Raw genomic sequence first — 21,112 nt, forward strand, 5'->3', positions numbered from 1 at the left:
AAGGCAGGCTCGGACTGGCCTGGCGGGGTGCCGGGAAATTTCCCGGTGGGCCCCGGGCCCCCTGCAGAGAAGGCAGAGCAGAATTAAAAAAAAAAAAAAAAGTGGTCGCGGGCCCTTTAAGGGCGCGCGCACGCACTCTCACCGCCGCGATGCCCAGGACAGTAGCGGGAGGGGCCTGGGAGCAGGAGAGCCGAAGAGCAGAGCAGGAGCCGCACTGCAGCGTCACACTCAGCAGACAGGGTCGCACATCTGCTGAAAGTGACGTCACATCGCGCCGTGCACTGCAGTCTCCCACCTTAGGAGCGCATCTGTACTGTACAGGTAGTGAAATATTTGTGGGTGTTTGTATGAGTTTGATGAATTTGTGTGTATGTATGTGTGTGTGTGTGTATATATATGCCTATGTGTGTATATGCTGCCTGCATATGTGTGTGTGTGTGTGTATATGCCTGTGTGTATATATATATATATATATGCCTATGTGTGTGTGTGTATATGCCTGTGTGTGTATACATATGCCTGTGTGTGTATATATATATATATACCTGCATATGTGTGTGTGTATATGCCTGCATGTGTGTGTGTATATACCTGCGTGTGTGTGTATATGCCTGCGTGTGTGTGTGTGTATATGCCTGCATGTGTATGTATTTGAGTGCCTGCATGTCTACGTGTATATGTGTCTTCACACGTGTGTGCGTACTTCCCTGCGTGTCTGCATTTTTGTGTGTGATTGTCTGAGTGTGTCTGTGCATGATTGCGTGTGCATTTCTGTGTGTGCTTGCCTGCGTGTGCACATGTCCCCATTTCTGTGAGTATCTGTATCTGCGTGTGTATATTAGGGCTCTTTCACATGTCCTGATATTTACGGGACTGGAGATATGTGTCCACCTGTGTGTCATCCATGTGACACGTACCGGCGCTTGTGAATCAGTGTACAGTTAGCGCTGTTCCCAAGAGCCGGGTGCTGAGGGCTGCCCTCATCATAGATCCCTGCCGGCGCTGCGATCAGCAGCAGCAGGGTCAATGATGAGAGTAGTAGTCTACTCCCGCCGTGTCCAACTGTAAAAATAGGAATAAAACAAAAAAATCCTTATACTCACCTCTCCTAAGTGTCACCCGCTGTAATCTGTGCAAGCGCTCACGCCGAGGAGAATGACTTCTGCAGCGAGCGGGCCTCGGAGCTGCGCTTAGTGATTGACAGGCCACCGCTTGTTGAGCGCAGCTCCAGGGTCCACTCGCTGCAGGAGTCATTCTCGGCGTGAGTGCTCGCACGGATTACAGCGGGTGACACTTAGGAGAGGCGAGTATAAGGATTTTTTTATTTTATTCCTATTTTTACAGTTGGACACGGCGGGAGTAGACTACAGTACTACTCTCATCATGGACCCTGCTGCTGCTGATCGCAGCGCCGGCAGGGATCTATGATGAGGGCAGCGCTCAGCACCCGGTGCTTGGGAAGAGCACTAACCGTCATCAGTGTGCGGGACGTTTTGCGGCCTGTGCAGCAGGTAAAAAACAGACCACGGACACCACATGGTCTGTGGAAAGTGGAAACACACTGACGTGTGCACATTCATTTGAATGGGTCTACATGTACCAGTGTCTCTGGTACATGTGGAAACTGTCACCGCACGTACTGACGTGTGAAAGAGCCCTTAGTATGTGTCTGTGTGCGCTTGTTTTATTAGGTGTAAGCTCGCTTCTGCATGTCTGTGTGGTCTTCCGAAGATTTATTCTATTTGGGGAGAGAAATTTTAGGAGACAGAATGGGGAAATGTGTGAAGAAACAGTATGGTGAACTAGGGGAGGGGTGGGAATAAGTGCAGGAACAGAATGAGGAAGGGGGATGTATAAGGAAACAGTATGGAGAGTGGGGGAATAGTGTGAGGAGACAGTATGGAGGGAGAAAAGTGTGAGGTGACACAGCACAGAGACTAGGTAGTGAGGGGGAAGGTATAGAGATGCGGCAGTATGGGGGGGAACAGTGTGAGGGCACACAAAGGAGGGAACAGTATGCTGAGGAGGGGGGAGTGTGATGAAGGGGCACAGTATAGAGACTGGGCAGTATAGGGGGGACACAGTGTGAGAGGACAGTGTGAAGAGGGGGCCCAGTATGGTAAGGAGAGGACAGTGTGGAGAGCAGGTACCATAAGAGGGGTAGGGTGTATGTCATGTTTTGTGCAGGGAGCACTGTGAGAGTTAGGTTTATTCAGGGGCTCAGTGTAGATATTTTTATTCAGGAGCATTATAATGACACTGTATCTTTAAGGGCATCGTGTGGGAATGAGCTGCAGAAGACCGGAGAAGTTGGAAGTCTGCAGAGACGAGCTGTGGATGAGAAAAGTCATCATGGAGACTGGACAAGAGGAAGAACAGAAAGAGAACAACTCTAATCAGAGAAGACGTCTCAGGTAAGATACCTGGATGTAAATGTTCATTTGTGATCCTCCCTGTGTCTCATCAGTACTGTGGTTCCTGTATGGTCCGCAGTCTGATGATGACTGATAACAACTCCCAGTATCTCTATTGTTAATTACATACTGGGAGTTGTAGGTTTATGTGATACAAAGATATATGGGGCTGACCTGACATTACAATTGATGGTGGTTCAGATGATGTATTCATGTACTGATGTGTTTGTGCGCGTCTGCGTATCTGGAATAATATGTATTTTTGTAAGATGCGTGTATGTAACTGTGCATTGTGGTGTGTAATAACATTCATATGCTTGAGGCACCTTTACTAAATCTATTAGGTACCTTTCACATGTGTTAGGGAATTCCATTTGTCTTTCCACATTTAGGAACAAACAAGTGAAATTTGCTAACCTTGTCATAACTGTCACCTTTGGGATGTGCTTGTATGGAAGCGGGTTCAGGAGCTGAGCCTGCTCCATACCGGGCAGATGTCGGCTGTGTTAGATGGCCGGCGTCTGCCTGTAACAGCAGTGATCAGAGCTCGCCTTGATTGCTGCTGTTTTGAGTATTTAAGTGCCCTTGTCAATCACTGACAGCGGCATTTAGATAGCACAATGGCCGGGGCATGCAGTCTCCTGTTCCCTTCAGCTCCCTGTGACGCAGTTGCAGGTTGCTGTTCGGTTGCCAGTAGTGCTGAGTGAGCGTGGTCGGATAAGAGACATTACAGTCACCGCGAACTACAAAGTGAGCGTGCTGCAATAACGTCCGGCATCTTGATTGTGACATCTTCTATGGAGCCCGACCTCAGGCTGAGCTTCAGTGAATGACTAACATGGCAGCCGTACCTGGCTACTAGTGCTGAGCGAGCGTGGTCGGATAAGGTGTGATCCCAGCATGCTCGGGTGTTGTCTGAGTATCTTGTAGTGCTCTGCTAATATGCTCGAGTCCCCGGGGTAGCATGTTTTGCGGCGGTAGACAGAAGCAACACATGCAGGGATTACCTAACAAACAGGCAATTCCTGCATGTGTTGCGTCTGTCTACCGCCGGAAAAAATGCTACCCCGGGGACTCGAGCATATCAGCAGAGCACTACAAGATACTCAGACAACACCCGAGCATGCTGGGATCACACCTTATCCGACCACGCTCGCTCAGCACTAGTTGCCAGGTACGGCTGCCATGTCATTCACTGAAGCTCAGCCTGAGGTCGGGCTCCATAGAAGATGTCACAATCAAGATGCCGGACGTTATTGCAGCACCCTCACTTTGTAGTTCGCGGTGACTGTAATGTCTCCCTCCTTGCACCGACCCAATAACCGGAAGCGAGTGGCGACAGGGAGAATAAAATGTAATTTTCTCCGTGTAGCCAACGCTTTTCCAATAAGCCGTCTAACCAGGCTTTACACCCTATTTACCTGCAGATTACCCCTATATCTGCCGATAAATAGCGTATTTCAAGGTGACAAGTTACCATTAAAGTGACTCTGGCAGTACGGAATGACTGTTCCAATAAAGTGCTGCTGCTTGGTGCTCCACAGCGCGGCCAAACATGTAACTATAGTGCATTATGAAGAGCATAACAAGTAATAAAACCGTTTATGGTGGGCTGTAGTGTGGGACCCTAGAGTCAGTTCCCCTGGTGGGCCCTAGGCACCCCAGTCCGACCCTGGATGAACTTACTATAGATGTGGACCTGATGAGACTACTGGACTTACAGAACCTCCGGGAGCAGAGAAATCCTCATCACTGGAGAAAGCGGCCACTATGTGACGTCAGAGGGAGGAGGAGCCGGAGGAGCGACTGCGCCGGGATCATCTGCAGATCTGGGCGGGGCAATGACCCCTGAGGGGGAGGAGCTGGGGTGACGTCATCACTGTCACATGACCGCAGCCTCCTCACAGCTCCTTCACCATTATAATAACTTTATAGAATCATTACAGTCTGTGAGGAAACACTGCGGAGCCAATCACCACCCGAAGCCCCGCCCCCTGATCACATGGCGGTGACGTCACCACAGGTCCTTCACCGCCCCTATCCTGAGCCCCGCCCCCTGATCACATGGCGGTGACGTCACCACAGCTCCTCCCGCTCTCAGTGCAGCAGCTCCGTCCTGGCTGTGCGCAGCTCTTGCTCTCTGGTATCAGCCAGCAGCAGGTTTCCGCTTCCCGCCATTCCGGTGAGATTACAGGGAGGGTTTGTGGTGAATCTGTGAGAGGAGTGTGGGGTGAGATCAGAGCTGTTCCTGTGGAGGCTCCTGCTCCATGTGACTGCGGCTCCTCAGTGTTGTATGGGGGATGTGCAGCGGCTCCTCCTCACCTCACCGCCCCCGCTGGAGGTGGAGTTACCACGGTGACCGCCCCCGCTGGAGGTGGAGTTACCACGGTGACCGCCCCCGCTGGAGGTGGAGTTACCACGGTGACCGCCCCCGCTGGAGGTGGAGTTACCACGGTGACCGCCCCCGCTGGAGGTGGAGTTATCACGGTGACCGTCCTCCGCTGGAGGTGGAGTTACCACGGTGACCGCCCCCGCTGGAGGTGGAGTTACCACGGTGACCGTCCCCCGCTGGCGGTGGAGTTACCACGGTGACCGTCCCCCCGCTGGCGGTGGAGTTACCACGGTGACCGTCTCCCGCTGGCGGTGGAGTTACCACGGTGACCGTCCCCCGCTGGCGGTGTAGTTACCACGGTGACCGTCCCCCGCTGGAGGTGTAGTTACCACGGTGACCGTCCCCCGCTGGAGGTGGAGTTACCACGGTGACCGTCCCCCGCTGGAGGTGGAGTTACCACGGTGACCGTCCCCCGCTGGAGGTGGAGTTACCACGGTGACCGTACCCCGCTGGAGGTGGAGTTACCACGGTGACCGTCCCCCGCTGGAGGTGGAGTTACCACGGTGACCGTCCCCCGCTGGAGGTGGAGTTACCACGGTGACCGTCCCCCGCTGGAGGTGGAGTTACCACGGTGACCGTCCCCCGCTGGAGGTGGAGTTACCACGGTGACCGTCCCCCGCTGGAGGTGGAGTTACCACGGTGACCGGCCCCCGCTGGAGGTGGAGTTACCACGGTGACCGCCGCCTGCTGGAGGTGGAGTTACCACGGTGACCGTCCCCGCTGGGGGTGGAGTTACCACGGTGACCGTCTCCCGCTGGAGGTGGAGTTACCACGGTGACCGTCCCCCGCTGGCGGTGGAGTTACCACGGTGACCGTCCCCCCGCTGGCGGTGGAGTTACCACGGTGACCGTCCCCCGCTGGCGGTGGAGTTACCACGGTGACCGTCCCCCGCTGGAGGTGTAGTTACCACGGTGACCGTCCCCCGCTGGAGGTGTAGTTACCACGGTGACCGTCCCCCGCTGGAGGTGGAGTTACCACGGTGACCGTCCCCCGCTGGAGGTGGAGTTACCACGGTGACCGTCCCCCGCTGGAGGTGGAGTTACCACGGTGACCGTCCCCCGCTGGAGGTGGAGTTACCACGGTGACCGTCCCCCGCTGGTGGTGGAGTTACCACGGTGACCGTCCCCCGCTGGAGGTGGAGTTACCACGGTGACCGTCCCCCGCTGGAGGTGGTTACCACGGTGACCGTCCCCCGCTGGAGGTGGAGTTACCACGGTGACCGTCCCCCGCTGGAGGTGGAGTTACCATGGTGACCGTCCCCCGCTGGAGGTGGAGTTACCACGGTGACCGTCCCCCGCTGGAGGTGGAGTTACCACGGTGACCGCCCCCCGCTGGAGGTGGAGTTACCACGGTGACCGCCCCCCGCTGGAGGTGGAGTTACCACGGTGACCGCCCCCCGCTGGAGGTGGGGTTACCACGGTGACCGCCCCCGCTGGAGGTGGAGTTACCACAGTGACCGTCCTCCGCTGGAGGTGGAGTTACCACGGTGACCATCCCGCGCTGGCGGTGTAGTTACCACGGTGACCACCCCCCCCGACAGTGTAGTTACCATGGTGACCGTCCTCCACTAGAGCTGTAGTTACCACGGTGACCGTCCTCCACTAGAGCTGTAGTTACCACGGTGACCGTCCTCCACTAGAGATGTAGTTACCACGGTGACCATCCCCCGCTGGCGGTGTAGTTAGCACGGTGACCTTCCTCCGCTAGTGGTGTAGTTACCACGGTGACCATCCCCCCCCCCCCCCCCGCAGTGTAGTTACCACGGTGACCTTCCTCCTCTGGAGGTGTAGTTACCACGGTGACCACCCCCCCGACAGTGTAGTTACCATGGTGACCGTCCTCCACTAGAGCTGTAGTTACCAGGGTGACCGTCCTCCACTAGAGCTGTATTTACCACGGTGACCGTCCTCCACTAGAGCTGTAGTTACCACGGTGACCGTCCTCCACTAGAGCTATAGTTACCACGGTGACCGTCCTCCACTAGAGATGAAGTTACCACGGTGACCGTCCTCCACTAGAGATGTAGTTACCACTGTGACCATCCCCCGCTGGCGGTGTAGTTAGCACGGTGACCTTCCTCCGCTAGTGGTGTAGTTACCACGGTGACCATCCCCCCCCGGCAGTGTAGTTACCACGGTGACCGTCCTCCTCTGGAGGTGTAGTTACCACGGTGACTGTCCTCCGCTGGAGGTGTAGTTACCATGGTGACCGTCCTCCGCTGGTGGTGTAGTTACCACGGTGACCGTCCTCCGCTGGTGGTGTAGTTACCACGGTGACCGTCCTCCGCTGGCGGTGTAGTTACTACTGTGACCGTCCTCCGCTGGCGGTATAGTTACCACGGTGACCGTCCCCCGCTGGCGGTGTAGTTACCACGGTGACCATCCCCCCCCCCCGACGGTGTAGTTACCACGGTGACCGTCCCCTACTGGCGGTGTAGATACCACGGTGACCATCCCCTCCTTCCCCCCGGCAGTGTAGTTACCACGGTGGCCGACCCCCGCTGGAGGTGGAGTTACCACGGTGGCCGACCCCCGCTGGAGGTGGAGTTACCACGGTGACCGTCCCCTGCTAGAGATGTAGTTACCACGGTGACCGTCCTCCACTAGAGATGTAGTTACCACGGTGACCGTCCTCCACTAGAGATGTAGTTACCACTGTGACCGTCCTCCACTAGAGATGTAGTTACCACGGTGACCGTCCTCCGCTAGAGACGTAGTTACCACGGTGACCGTCCTCCACTAGAGATGTAGTTACCACGGTGACCATCCCCCGCTGGCGGTGTAGTTACCACGGTGACCATCCTCCCCTCCGGCAGTGTAGTTACAACGTTGACCATCCTCCACTAGAGCTGTAGTTACCACGGTGACCATCCCACGTTGGCGGTGTAGTTACCACGGTGACCGTCCTCCACTAGAGATGTAGTTACCACGGTGACCATCCCACGTTGGCGGTGTAGTTACCACGGTGACCATCCCCCCCCCCCCGACAGTGTAGTTACCACGGTGACCGTCCTCCACTAGAGATGTAGTTACCACGGTGACCGTCCTCCACTAGAGATGTAGTTACCACAGTGACCATCCCCCGCTGGCGGTGTAGTTACCACGGTGACCTTCCTCCGCTAGTGGTGTAGTTACCACGGTGACCACCTCCCCCGGCAGTGTAGTTACCACGGTGACCGTCCTCCGCTGGAGGTGTAGTTACCACGGTGACCGTCCCCCGCTGGCGGTGTAGTTACCACGGTGATCAACCCCCCCCCCGACGGTGTAGTTACCACGGTGACCATCCCCCACTGGCGGTGTAGTTACCACGGTGACCATCCCCTCCTTCCCCCCGGCAGTGTAGTTACCACGGTGACCGTCGTCCACTAGAGATGTAGTTACCACGGTGACCGTCGTCCACTAGAGATGTAGTTACCACGGTGACCGTCCTCCACTAGAGATGTAGTTACCACTGTGACCATCCCCCGCTGGCGGTGTAGTTACCACGGTGACCATCTCCCCCCCCCCCCCCCCCGGCAGTGTAGTTACCACGGTGACCGTCCCCCACTGGCGCTGTAGTTACCACGGTGACCGTCCCCCGCTGGCGCTGTAGTTACCACGGTGACCGTCCCCCGCTGGCGCTGTAGTTACCACGATGACCGTCCCCCACTGGCGCTGTAGTTACCACGGTGACCGTCCCCTGCTGGCGCTGTAGTTACCACAGTGACCGTCCCCCGCTGGCGGTGTAGTTACCACGGTGACCGACCTCCGCTGGCGGTGTAGTTACCACGGTGACCGACCTCCGCTGGCGGTATAGTTACCACGGTGACCGTCCCCCGCTGGCGGTGTAGTTACCACGGTGACCGACCTCCTACGAGGCTGATAATGAGCGGTCAGATCGGCTGAGGAGGCCGCGGTGGAGTTTGTGGCTTTTCCTCCAGATTCTTCCTGATAAATGTCGGATATTTGGGGCAGAATTCAGTGATTGTCGTTATATCGTCCCCTGTGACCTCCATCTTCTCCTTTATCATGAAGACGCCGGCAGGACGAGATCCCTCCAGCTGATCCAGTGTTCATCCCTCCTTCTCCTGAAAGACCCCGAGGATGGACGAGGACGAGACCACCAGAAGATTATTACACTTCACCCTGGAGATCATCTCCCTGCTGAGCGGAGAGGTAACTCCTCTACATTTCTATCAGCTTTATTGTGTTATGTAACAAGTCCGACATCGGGAAGAGGAAATCCAGAAGAGGAAGAGAAGGATTCTTTACTGTAAGAGCAGTGATTGTGTGCAGCTCTCTGCCAGGAGGAGTTTTCATGGGGATTCCCTATAAGAGCTGTAGAGGGGCCTGGATGTCTGTCCTGAGTGTAATAATATTCCAGGTTATGGCCCCAGATTACTGGAGACGGTTATTGATCCCGGGATTTCTACTGATTGTCAGATCTGGAGTAGGGAAGGAATTCTTCTCCCTAAGTGTCTCTCTCCATACACAGGATTACACAATAGTGAGGAAGACACCGGGGGAGGGTGTGACTCCCATCATCCATCTCCAGGAGTCAGGAGGGCGGAGCCCGGGCCCCATCACAGAGCCTCCCCCGCAACCCCCGATACATGAGATGAAGAAGAAGATCCTAGAGCTCAGCAACAAGAGGATTGAGCTGCTGAGCGGAGAGGTGACTGCTGGGACATTATACAGGACAGCACTGGAGGATTCTGGGTGATGACCGGAGAGGTGACTGCTGGGACATTATACAGGACAGCACTGGAGGATTCTGGGTGATGACCGGAGAGGTGACTGCTGGGACATTATACAGGACCGCACTGGAGGATTCTGGGTGATGACTGGAGAGGTGACTGCTGGGACATTATACAGGACAGCACTGGAGGATTCTGGGTGATGAGGGGAGAGGTGACTGCTGGGACATTATACAGGACAGCACTGGAGGATTCTGGGTGATGAGCTGAGAGGTGACTGCTGGGACATTATACAGGACAGCACTGGAGGATTCTGGGTGATGAGCTGAGAGGTGACTGCTGGGACATTATACAGGACAGCACTGGAGGATTCTGGGTGATGAGCGGAGAGGTGAATGCTGGGACATTATACAGGACAGCACTGGAGGATTCTGGGTGATGAGCGGAGAGGTGACTGCTGGGACATTATACAGTACAGCACTGGAGGATTCTGGGTGATGACCGGAGAGGTGACTGCTGGGACATTATACAGGACAGCACTGGAGGATTCTGGGTGATGACCGGAGAGGTGACTGCTGGGACATTATACAGGACAGCACTGGAGGATTCTGGATGATGACCGGAGAGGTGACTGCTGGGACATTATACAGGACAGCACTGGAGGATTCTGGGTGATGACCAGAGAGGTGACTGCTGGGACATTATACAGGACAGCACTGGAGGATTCTGGGTGATGACTGAAGAGGTGACTGCTGGGACATCATACAGGACAGCACTGGAGGATTCTGGGTGATGACCAGAGAGGTGACTGCTGGGACACTATACAGGACCGCACTGGAGGATTCTGGGTGATGACCGGAGAGGTGACTGCTGGGACATATACAGGACAGCACTGGAGGATTCTGGGTGATGAGCGGAGAGGTGACTGCTGGGACATTATACAGGACAGCACTGGAGGATTCTGGGTGATGAGCGGAGAGGTGACTGCTGGGACATTATACAGGACAGCACTGGAGGATTCTGGGTGATGACTGAAGAGGTGACTGCTGGGACATTATACAGGACAGCACTGGAGGATTCTGGGTGATGACCGGAGAGGTGACTGCTGGGACATTATACAGGACGGCACTGGAGGATTCTGGGTGATGACCGCAGAAGTGACTGCTGGGACATTATACAGGACGGCACATGAGGATTCTGGGTGATGAGCGGAGAGGTGACTGCAGGGACATTATACAGGACGGCACTGGAGGATTCTGGGTGATGAGCGGAGAGGTGACTGCAGGGACATTATACAGGACGGCACTGGAGGATTCTGGGTGATGAGCGGAGAGGTGACTGCTGGGACATTATACAGTACAGCACTGGAGGATTCTGGGTGATGACCGGAGAGGTGACTGCTGGGACATTATACAGGACAGCACTGGAGGATTCTGGGTGATGACCGGAGAGGTGACTGCTGGGACATTATACAGGAAAGCACTGGAGGATTCTGGGTGATGACCGGAGAGGTGACTGCTGGGACATTATACAGGACAGCACTGGAGGATTCTGGGTGATGACTGAAGAGGTGACTGCTGGGACATTATACAGGACAGCACTGGAGGATTCTGGATGATGACCGGAGAGGTGACTGCTGGGACATTATACAGGACAGCACTGGAGGATTCTGGGTGATGACCGGAGAGGTGACTGCTGGGACATTATACAGGACAGCACTGGAGGATTCTGGGTGATGACTGAAGAGGTGACTGCTGGGACATTATACAGGACAGCACTGGAGGATTCTGGGTGATGACCGGAGAGGTGACTGCTGGGACATTATACAGGACGGCACTGGAGGATTCTGGGTGATGACCGCAGAAGTGACTGCTGGGACATTATACAGGACGGCACTGCAGGATTCTGGGTGATGAGCGGAGAGGTGACTGCAGGGACCTTATACAGGACGGCACTGGAGGATTCTGGGTGATGAGCGGAGAGGTGACTGCTGGGACATTATACAGGACGGCACTGGAGGATTCTGGGTGATGACCGGAGAGGTGACTGCTGGGACATTATACAGGACAGCACTGGAGGATTCTGGGTGATGAGCGGAGAGGTGACTGCTGGGACATTATACAGGACAGCACTGGAGGATTCTGGGTGATGAGCGGAGAGGTGACTGCTGGGACATTATACAGGACGGCACTGGAGGATTCTGGGTGATGACCGCAGAGGTGACTGCTGGGACATTATACAGGATGGCACTGGAGGATTCTGGGTGATGAGCGGAGAGGTGACTGCTGGGACATTATACAGGACAGCACTGGAGGATTCTGGGTGATGAGCGGAGAGGTGGCTGCTGGGACATTATACAGGACGGCACTGGAGGATTCTGGGTGATGACCGCAGAGGTGACTGCTGGGACATTATACAGGATGGCACTGGAGGATTCTGGGTGATGAGCGGATAGGTGATTGCTGGGACATTATACAGGACAGCACTGGAGGATTCTGGGTGATGAGCGGAGAGGTGACTGCTGGGACATTATACAGGACAGCACTGGAGGATTCTGGGTGATGACGGTGTCGTTGTTGTCAGGTTCCTATCAGGTGTCAGGACGTCGCTGTCTATCTCTCCATGGAGGAGTGGGAGTATCTAGAAGGACACCAGGATCGGTACCAGGAGGTGATGATGGAGGAGCTCCGGCCTCTTACACCAGGTTCGCTGTAGATGACGTGTAATGATGAATCTTCCATTTTCGGCTTTTCTCCTCTTTTTTTGCCTTGTACATGTGACTCTTGTGCTGCTGTTCTCGCTCCCTCCCTGTCTAGTCTTCTCCGCTCCCCGCCCCCATCGTTCACACAGGAGAGTGATTGTCCGCAGCGTTTGATTTTAGATTCTGTGGATAAATCAGCAGATTTCCGATTGTGTTTGGAGGACAATAAAGCCTCATAAGGCGACAGCAGAAGAAATATTAGGAAGATTCATCGCTTCTTGACATAATGGACGATCAGTAATGAGGGTTATGAAGGGTTGTTCCTCCTGAGCTTTTTGGGGTCTCAGGACTTGTTCTGGTGACTGATGGGGTCCTTTGTCCCCTGATCCGACGTCCCACACTGGGCGGTTACTCTGGTGACGTCCCTCCCCCGGTATCAGTATGGTACATTATAAGGGAGGGTCCTGCTCACAGTCTACATGTTAGGGGGGAATAGAAGGAGTTTCGTATCAGACGCGACCAGAATAAGATGTTACTCGTCTCTGAGGTCTCAGATTTGTAGTGATTTACATTTATTGTGTATTGTTCCTTACAGGGAACCTGTCTGGTTGGATATCACCAGTAACATGCACATATGGGGTTAATCTGCTGGTTAATAGCATTAGGGAGGTGCCCGGCCGCTGTACTGAGTGTGCGGCACCCGGAAGCCGCCGGCTTTCAGTCATGCAGGCGCCAACGTAGCTACTGTCACCGTACGCAGCACTGAGCGGCGTCTGTAACTGCGCCCGGGACTGAGACTGACAGCCGGCTCAGCAGTGCATCAGTACAGAGCGACCGTCACTCAGTGTCGGGGCGCAGTTACAGCTGTCGCTCACAGTGCTGCCAGTGGTGACTGTAGCTACACCTAGCTACACCTTCTTGATTCCTTGGGATTACATCAGGCCTATGCATTTTTTGTGAGGGTGGTAGTAGTGGCGAGGGACTGTTGTGTTCCTACACCCTGGCTCCCTGACAAAGACAAATGTCCCCATTCTCCTGTGCTGTGCGTGTGGTGCAGAACACTCACGTTTTGGTCGCAGATCTCTGCCGTCTTCGGTTTTTCCTCTTCAGTAACCGCCGCACACACGATAGGGGACTTCCACTCCGTTTTATAAAAAAGAACTTTACTTAACAGTCCAACTTCACCATGAGGGAACACGCAGTATTGGGCGCATCCTTTTCCAGGTTCACAGTTCATTGCACAGCATATGTTAATATTCACCGTCTGTTTCTCCTGAGATGTCCCTTCCATAGTCGACCTCTTTGGCCTCTGAGACCCTCGCAGTTTTTAGAGTCCCGTTCCATTTCCTCTGTACTATTCCCCGTCCGACTTCCCCTTCTGGGAAGATTTTGAGACAAGTTACTCTGCTGACTCCTGTGGACCGTAGGCCCCGAACATTAAGGGAAAGTCGTTTTAGAGTTTCTGACTAACGTTCCTCTGCAGCTGGTCGGACCGGGTTTCTGTGCCCCCTGGACCTCCAGCTACTGCTCTGTCACATCCCTCCCTCAGAACTAACTGACAGGAAAAACCGTTGCTCCGCCCTGGCCTAATCTCCTCCCCTTTTGACTGGGCCAATCACCAATCCTCCTTCGGTTGCTGGGCAGACTTCCCCTTTACTCCCCTGCTGTAGTCACTAAACCTCCTGGTAACTACCCGGCTCCTCCTGCTCTGCAGCTATTGCTGAACACATTAACTGTTTCTATCCTAAACTATTGCGTTCACCACTACACTGTACCCAATTCCTAGTAATAATAATAAGTTTTATTTATATAGCGCCAACATATTCCGCAGCACTTTACAATTAAGCGGGGACATGTACAGACAATAAATTCAATACAAGGTAAGACAGTTTAAACAGTTACATTAGGAGCGAGGGTCCGGCCGCTCGCACGCTTACAATCTACAAGGGAATGGGGGGACACAATAGGTGCAAAGTGCTTGTTATTTCAGGTCGGGCAATTATAATAAATAGGGATTTTCATATAAAGCTGTATGATCCGGTCATCAGCCCGTATGTATAAGTGCAATAATCAAGTATCGAGTGCAGTTATCGTGTGCATGGAGGGTGTGGAGACAGATGAATAGTAGGGAGCAGATTCTGAATAATATTTAGAATGAGGGGACAGGGGAAAGTTGGTTTACTGAGTAGTTGAGGTGGTCGGCTTGTTTAAAGAGATGGGTTTTTAAAGCGCGCTTGAAGACATGGGGGCTAGGCATCAGTCGGATCGTCTGGGGTAGAGCATTCCAGAGAACTGGCGCAGCACGAGTGAAGTCTTGGAGACGGAGGTGCGAGGTTCAGATTATGAGGGATGTTAGTCTTAGGTCATTTGTAGAACGGAGGGCACGTGTAGGACGATAGGCAGAGATGAGAGAGGAGATATAAGGCGGTACAGAACTGTGGAGAGCTTTGTGGGTGAGAGCGATGAGTTTATATTGGACCCTGTAGCGAATGGGTAACCAGTGTAATGACTGGCACATGATGGAAACATCGGTGAAGCGACTGGACAGAAATATGACCCTGGCTGCCGCATTCAGGATGGATTGGAGAGGAGAAAGTTTGGTAAGAGTGAGACCGATCAGAAGAGAGTTGCAGTAGTCCAGACGAGAGTGAATAAGAGAAACAGTAAGAGTTTTAGCAGTTTCAAAGGCGAGAAGAGGTCGGATTCTGGAGATGTTTTTAAGATGCAGGTGACAAGAGCGAGTGAGTGATCAGATATAGGGAGTAAAGGAAAGGTTAGTGTCGAATATGACCCCAAGGCAGCGGCCGTGCTGCTGGGAGTTATGGTTGAACCCTCCAAGGTAATTTCAATGTCAGGCAGAGTTGGGTTAGTAGAGGGGAGAAACACAAGAAGTTCAGTTTTAGAGAGATTCAGTTTAAGATAGAGGGAGGACGTGATGTTAGAGACAGCAGACAGACAATCCTTGGTGTTTTGCATTAGGGTAGGGGTGATGTAAGGGGAAGAGGTGTATAATTGGGTGTCTTCAGCATAGAGATGATACTGAAACCCAAATCTGCTGATTGTTTATCCAATAGGGGCAGTGTATAGAGAGAAGAGGAGGGGGCCTAGGACTGAGCCCTGCGGGACCCCGATAGCAAGGGGACGAGGAGAGGAAGAGGAGCCGGCAAAAGATACAGTGAAGGAGCGGTCAGAGAGGTAGGAGGAGAACCAGGAGAGAACAGTGTCCTTGAGGCCTATAGAGTGGAGCATAGTAAGGAGGAGCTGGTGATCCACAGTGTCAAATGCTGCAGAGAGATCCAGGAGAATCAGCAGGGAGCAGTGACCTTTGGATTTAGCTGTTAGTAGATCATTAGAGACTTTAGTAGGGGCAGTTTCAGTGGAGTGTAAGGAGCGGAAACCAGATTGTAGAGGGTCGAGGAGAGAGTTATCTGAGAGATAGTGGATGAGACGGGAGTGGACCAAGCGTTCCTGGAGTTTAGAGATAAAGGGAAGATTAGAGACAGGTCTGTAGTTAGCAGTGCAGTTCTTGTCCAGGGATGGATTTTTAAGTAAAGGGGTTATGATGGCATGTTTAAATGAGGAGGGAAAGATACCTGAAGAAAGAAAGAGGTTAAATATTTTAGTCAGGTGAGTGGTGACCACCGGTGAGAGGGACTGCAGGAGATGTGAAGGAATGGGGTCACTGTTGCAGGTTGTAGGACAAGAAGAAGTGAGGAGCTGGGTAACTTCTTCTGTGATAGGCTCAAAGATGGCTAGTGAGCTTGAAGTGCAGCAGGGAAGGGGATCCAGGCACTGAGGAGATTGGGCTGAGATGTCCTGATGGATGTGGTTGATTTTTTCTAGGAAATATGTGGCCAGATCCTCATGGCTGAGGTTGTTGGTGGGGGCCTGTGCATTAGGTTTCAGGAGGGAGTTTAAGGTTTCAAAAAGTCATTTTGGATTGTTGGGCAGTGAAGTGATGAGGGGGGTGAAGTAGGATTGTTTGGCCAGATGAAGGGCAGAGTTATAGCTTTTGAACATGAATTTATAATGGATGAAGTTCTCTGCTAAAAGAGATTTTCTCCACTGACGCTCAGCGCACCTAGAGCAATTCTGAAGAAAGCGTGTTTGCATCGTGTGCCAGGGCTGCCGTTGTCTGTGTCGGGTCTTTCTGCGTGTAGAAGGTGCTGCTTCATCTAGGGCGCTCTTCAGTGTATTATTGTAGTGTGACAATGCTAAGTCTGGACAGAAGAGGGAGGAGATGGGGGCTGAAGATGTGTGGAGATTGTCCATAAGCTGCTGGGTATTAATGGTACGTGTATTCCTATAAGTGTGGTAAGTGGGGGGGTCCCGGGTGAGTAGACGGTTCTTGACAGAGAAGGAAAGAAGGTTGTGGTCCGAGAGCAGGAGAGGGGAGTTAGTAAAGTCATGCTCGAGCACAGACCGGAGAAAACCAGGTCCGGAGTATTCCCGTCTTCATGTGTAGGAGAGTTAGTAACCTATGAGAGGCAGATTGGGAGAGGGGATCATTGATGGGGATGTTAAAGTCTCCCATGATGATGGTGGGGATGTCACAGGATAGAAAGTGAGGAAGCCAGGTGGCAAATTGATCCAGGAACTGGTGGGAGGAGCCTGGAGGGCGATACACAACCGCCACTCACAGGGAGAAGGGTTTGAAGAGTCTGACGATGTGGACTTCAAAGGAAGAAAATGTTAGTGAGCGAACTGGGGTATGACCTGGAAAGCACATTGTGGTGAAAGGAGCAAACCAACATCTCCACCTTGTCTATTCTCAGGTCTGGCCGTATGTGAAAATTTCAGCCCACCAAATGAGAGAGCAGCAGCTGCTGTGGTGTCTGAATGCTGGATCCAGACTTTTGTAATAGCCAGAAGGTGAAGGGAATTAGAGAGGAAAAAATTGTGAATGTAAGTTAGTTTGTTACACACAGGGAGGCCCAGGGTTGGGGGAGATGTCGCCAGTGAATAGGAGAAGGAGAAAAAAGAGAGAGAGCAGGTGGTGCAATGATTTGTATGAATGTTTTGAGTGCTGTATGGAGGTAGTGGATGGTTTGACCAATGTATAATGTAATACAACTGACCAAGAAGCTGCATGTTTGTATGAATATCTTATGCACCTTACCTGTCTCCTGCCCTGTCCAACTGCCATTGTATATTAAAAGCACTTTAAGCTATTGCACTTAGTCTGTTGCACGCGTGACCCAGCACGTGTGCTATCCTGAGCCAGAGCTGAATATATATGAATTGAAATGTCTGCTAACATGCAGCACCTATTCTAATACTCTACCTATATATACTCACCCTATAACTAACACATCAGACATTAGGTCACATACATACTCATATATAAACACAGGGTACAGCAATATGTGCAGAAAGAGGGAAGAGGCGCATGACCGTCCTGGTCACCCTCTTACACATTTCCTCCCCCGTGATATTAATATCTCACTCCTCTGCTACGTGTTATCTCTTCTGAAATCTGCATTGTATCTCCATCTTACTTGCAATGCTCTGCAGCTAATCCCTGGTATATACACTGCTCAAAAAAATAAATCTCATGCTACCACGAGTGTGAAAGCACAACCAACATTCAAAAGTGACCAAAACATCAGCCAGAAAGCATTGGTACTGAGATGTGGTCTGTGGTCCCCACCTGCAGAACCACTCCTTTATTGAGGGTGTCTTGATAATTGACAATAATTTCCATCTATTGTCTATTCCATTTGCACAACAGCATGTGAAATTGATTGTCAATCAGTGTTGCTTCCTAAGTGGACAGTTTGATTTCACAGAAGTTTGATTTACTTGGAGTTATATTCTGTTGTTTAAGTGTTCCCTTTATTTTTTGAGCAGTGTATAAATGCATTTATTGGTGCATTTTGATGCTCGTTCAGCATTTGGATCAGTTTTTAGAGCTTTCTTCTTACAGAGGTGTGCCAATTGTGGCCTTTCAGTTTTTTTTCCAATTTATTTGTTTATTTTTTCTTCACAGCTTTTACCGTATGGGTTCAATATTTTTATAGATTTAATATTTACGGATGTGGCAACACCAGATGAGGTTTCTTTTGTATAATTGAGGATGGGTGATTATATGTTTTTTCTTTAGTCCCTTAGGGTATGTGAGTCTATCATCTGATTACTTTATATACTGTGTAGTGCGGCGGTGTTCACACTGTGCGGTAATGAGGCAGTGACCCAAGTAAAGTTCTACTTTAAATGTCTTTATTTGCAAAATGCCCTCCGGATCGCAGCCGGGTGATCCAAACAGTCCGTGTAAACCTGTTGCTGTTGCGAGTTGTCTCGCTCCATCCACCGTTGTCACGTTGCACCCCAGACTGTCCAGGAGTTGGCGGATGCTTTAGTCCAGGTCTGGGAGGAGATCCCACAGGAGACCATCCGCAACCTCATCAGGAGCATGCCCAGGCGTTGTAGGGAGGTCATACAGGCACGTGGAGGCCACACACAATACTCAGCCTCATCAGGAGCATGCCCAGGCGTTGTAGGGAGGTCATACAGGCACGTGGAGGCCACACACAATACTGAGCCTCATTTTGACTTGTTTTAAGGACATTACATCAAAGTTGGATCAGCCTGTAGTGTGTTTTTCCACTTTGTACAGAACAAAGTATTCAATGAGAATATTTCATTCATTCAGATCTAGGATGGGTATTTCAGTGTTCCCTTTATTTTTTTGAGCAATGTATATACACAAAGATGAAAAAACGTCCATAACAAAGTATAATAACTATCAAATTAAATATTTTATTTTACACCAATACACATTGCCACAAATATATATATAGGCGTATATACAGTGCTGGCCAAAAGTACTCAGTTTCTTCCTGAAAATGATTGCAATCACAAATTCTTTGGTCTTATTATCTTCATTTAATTTGCTTGCAAGGAAAAAACACAAAAGAGAATGAAGCAAAAATCAAATCATTGATCATTTCACACAAAACTCCAAAAAAGGGCCGGACAAAAGTATTGGCACCCTCAGCCTAATACTTGGTTGCACAACCTTTAGCCAAAATAACTGCGAACAACCGCTTCCGGTAACCATCAATGAGTTTCTTACAATGCTCTGCTGGAATTGTAGACCATTCTTCTTTGGCAAACTGCTCCAGGTCCCTGATATTTGAAGGGTGCCTTCTTCAATCTGCCATTTTGAGATCTCTCCACAGGTGTTCTATGGGATTCAGGTCTGGACTCATTGCTGGCCACCTTAGAAGTCTCCAGTGCTTTCTCTAAAACCATTTTATAGTGCCTTTGGAAGTGTGTTTTAGGTCATTGTCCTGCTGGAAGACCCATGACCTCTGAGGGAGACCCAGCTTTCTCACACTGGGCCCTACATTATGCTGCAAAATTTGTTAGTAGTCTTCAGACTTCATAATGCCATGCACACGGTCAAGCAGTTCAGTGCCAGAGGCAGCAAAGCAACCCCAAAACATCAGGGAACCTCCGCCATGTTTGACTGTAGGGACCGTGTTCTTTTCTTTGAATACCTCTTTTTTTTTCCTGTACACTCTATGTTGATGCTTTTTCCCAAAAAGCTCTACTTTTGTCTCATCTGACCAGAGAACATTCTTCCAAAACGTTTTAGGCTTTCTCAGGTAAGTTTTGGAAAACTCCAGCCTGGCTTTTTTATGTCTCGGTGTAAGAAGTGGGGTCTTCCTGGGTATCCTACCATACAGTCCCTTTTCATTCAGACACCGACGGATAGTACGGGTTGACACTGTTGTACCCTCGGACTGCAGGGCAGCTTGAACTTGTTTGGATGTTAGTCGAGGTTCTTTATCCACCATCCGCACAATCTTGCGTTGAAATCTCTCGTCAATTTTTCTTTTCCGTCCACATCTAGGGAGGTTAGCCACAGTGCCATGGGCTTTACACTTCTTGATGACACTGCGCACGGAAGACACAGGAACATTCAGGTCTTTGGAGATGGACTTGTAGCCTTGAGATTGCTCATGCTTCCTCACAATTTGGTTTCTCAAGTCCTCAGACAGTTCTTTGGTCTTCTTTCTTTTCTCCATGCTCAATGTGGTACACACAAGGACACAGGACAGAGGTTGAGTCAACTTTAATCCATGTTAACTGGCTGCAAGTGTTATTTAGTTATTGCCAACACCTGTTAGATGCCACAGGTAAGTTACAGGTGCTGTTAATTACACGAATTAGAGAAGCATCACATGATTTTTAAAAGGGTGCCAATACTTTTGTCCACCCCCTTTTTTAGGTTTGGTGTGGAATTATATCCAATTTGGCTTTAGGACAATTCTTTTTGTGTTTTTTCATTGAAGACAAATTAAATGAAGAGAATAAGACCAAAGAATTTGTGATTGCAATCATTTTCAGGAAGAAACTGAGTATTATCTGACAGAATTGCAGGGGTGCCAATACTTTTGGCAAGCACTGTAGGAAATGCAAAAAAAACATACTAATAAGTTTTACTTATATAGCGCCAACATATTCCGCAGCACTTTACAATTAAGCGGGGACATGTACAGACAATAACTTCAATACAAGGTGAGACAGTGTAAACAGTTACATTAGGAGCGAGGGTCCTTCCGCTCGCACGCTTACAATCTACAAGGGAATGGGGGGACACAGTAGGTGAAAAGTGCTTGTTATTTCAGGTCTGGCAATTATAATAAATAGGGATTTTTACATAAAGCTGCATGATCCGGTCATCAGCCCGTATGTATAAGTGCAATAATCAAGTATCGAGTGCAGTTATCGTGTGCATGGAGGGTGTGGAGACAGATGAAGAGTAGGGAGCAGATTCTGAATAATATTTAGAAGGAGGAAAAAGGGGAAAGTTGGTTTACTGAGTAGTTGAGGTGGTCGGCTTGTTTAAAGAGATGGGTTTTTAAAGAGCGCTTGAAGACATGGGGGCTAGGCATCAGTCGGTTCTTCTAGGGTAGAGCATT

General features: G+C 51.1%; 1 protein-coding gene across 1 annotated transcript in view; it reads left to right on the top strand.

The window, feature by feature from the left end:
* Positions 1-4,467: 4,467 nt before the first annotated feature.
* The window catches only part of LOC141272310 (gastrula zinc finger protein XlCGF66.1-like), an 81,527-nt gene continuing 64,882 nt past the window's right edge, over positions 4,468-21,112 (top strand). Inside the window, exons 1-4 of the mRNA XM_073682885.1 lie at positions 4,468-4,596; positions 8,820-8,960; positions 9,280-9,459; positions 12,065-12,185. Coding sequence (XP_073538986.1) covers positions 8,889-8,960; positions 9,280-9,459; positions 12,065-12,185 — 373 coding nt within the window. The 5' untranslated portion in view covers positions 4,468-4,596; positions 8,820-8,888. The remainder of the gene's footprint in view (positions 4,597-8,819; positions 8,961-9,279; positions 9,460-12,064; positions 12,186-21,112) is intronic.

Source organism: Phyllobates terribilis, unplaced genomic scaffold (genome assembly GCF_046119375.1).
Source record: "Phyllobates terribilis strain yellow unplaced genomic scaffold, ASM4611937v1 Scaffold_1__5_contigs__length_1240528914, whole genome shotgun sequence".
NCBI classification, from domain to species: domain Eukaryota; kingdom Metazoa; phylum Chordata; class Amphibia; order Anura; family Dendrobatidae; genus Phyllobates; species Phyllobates terribilis.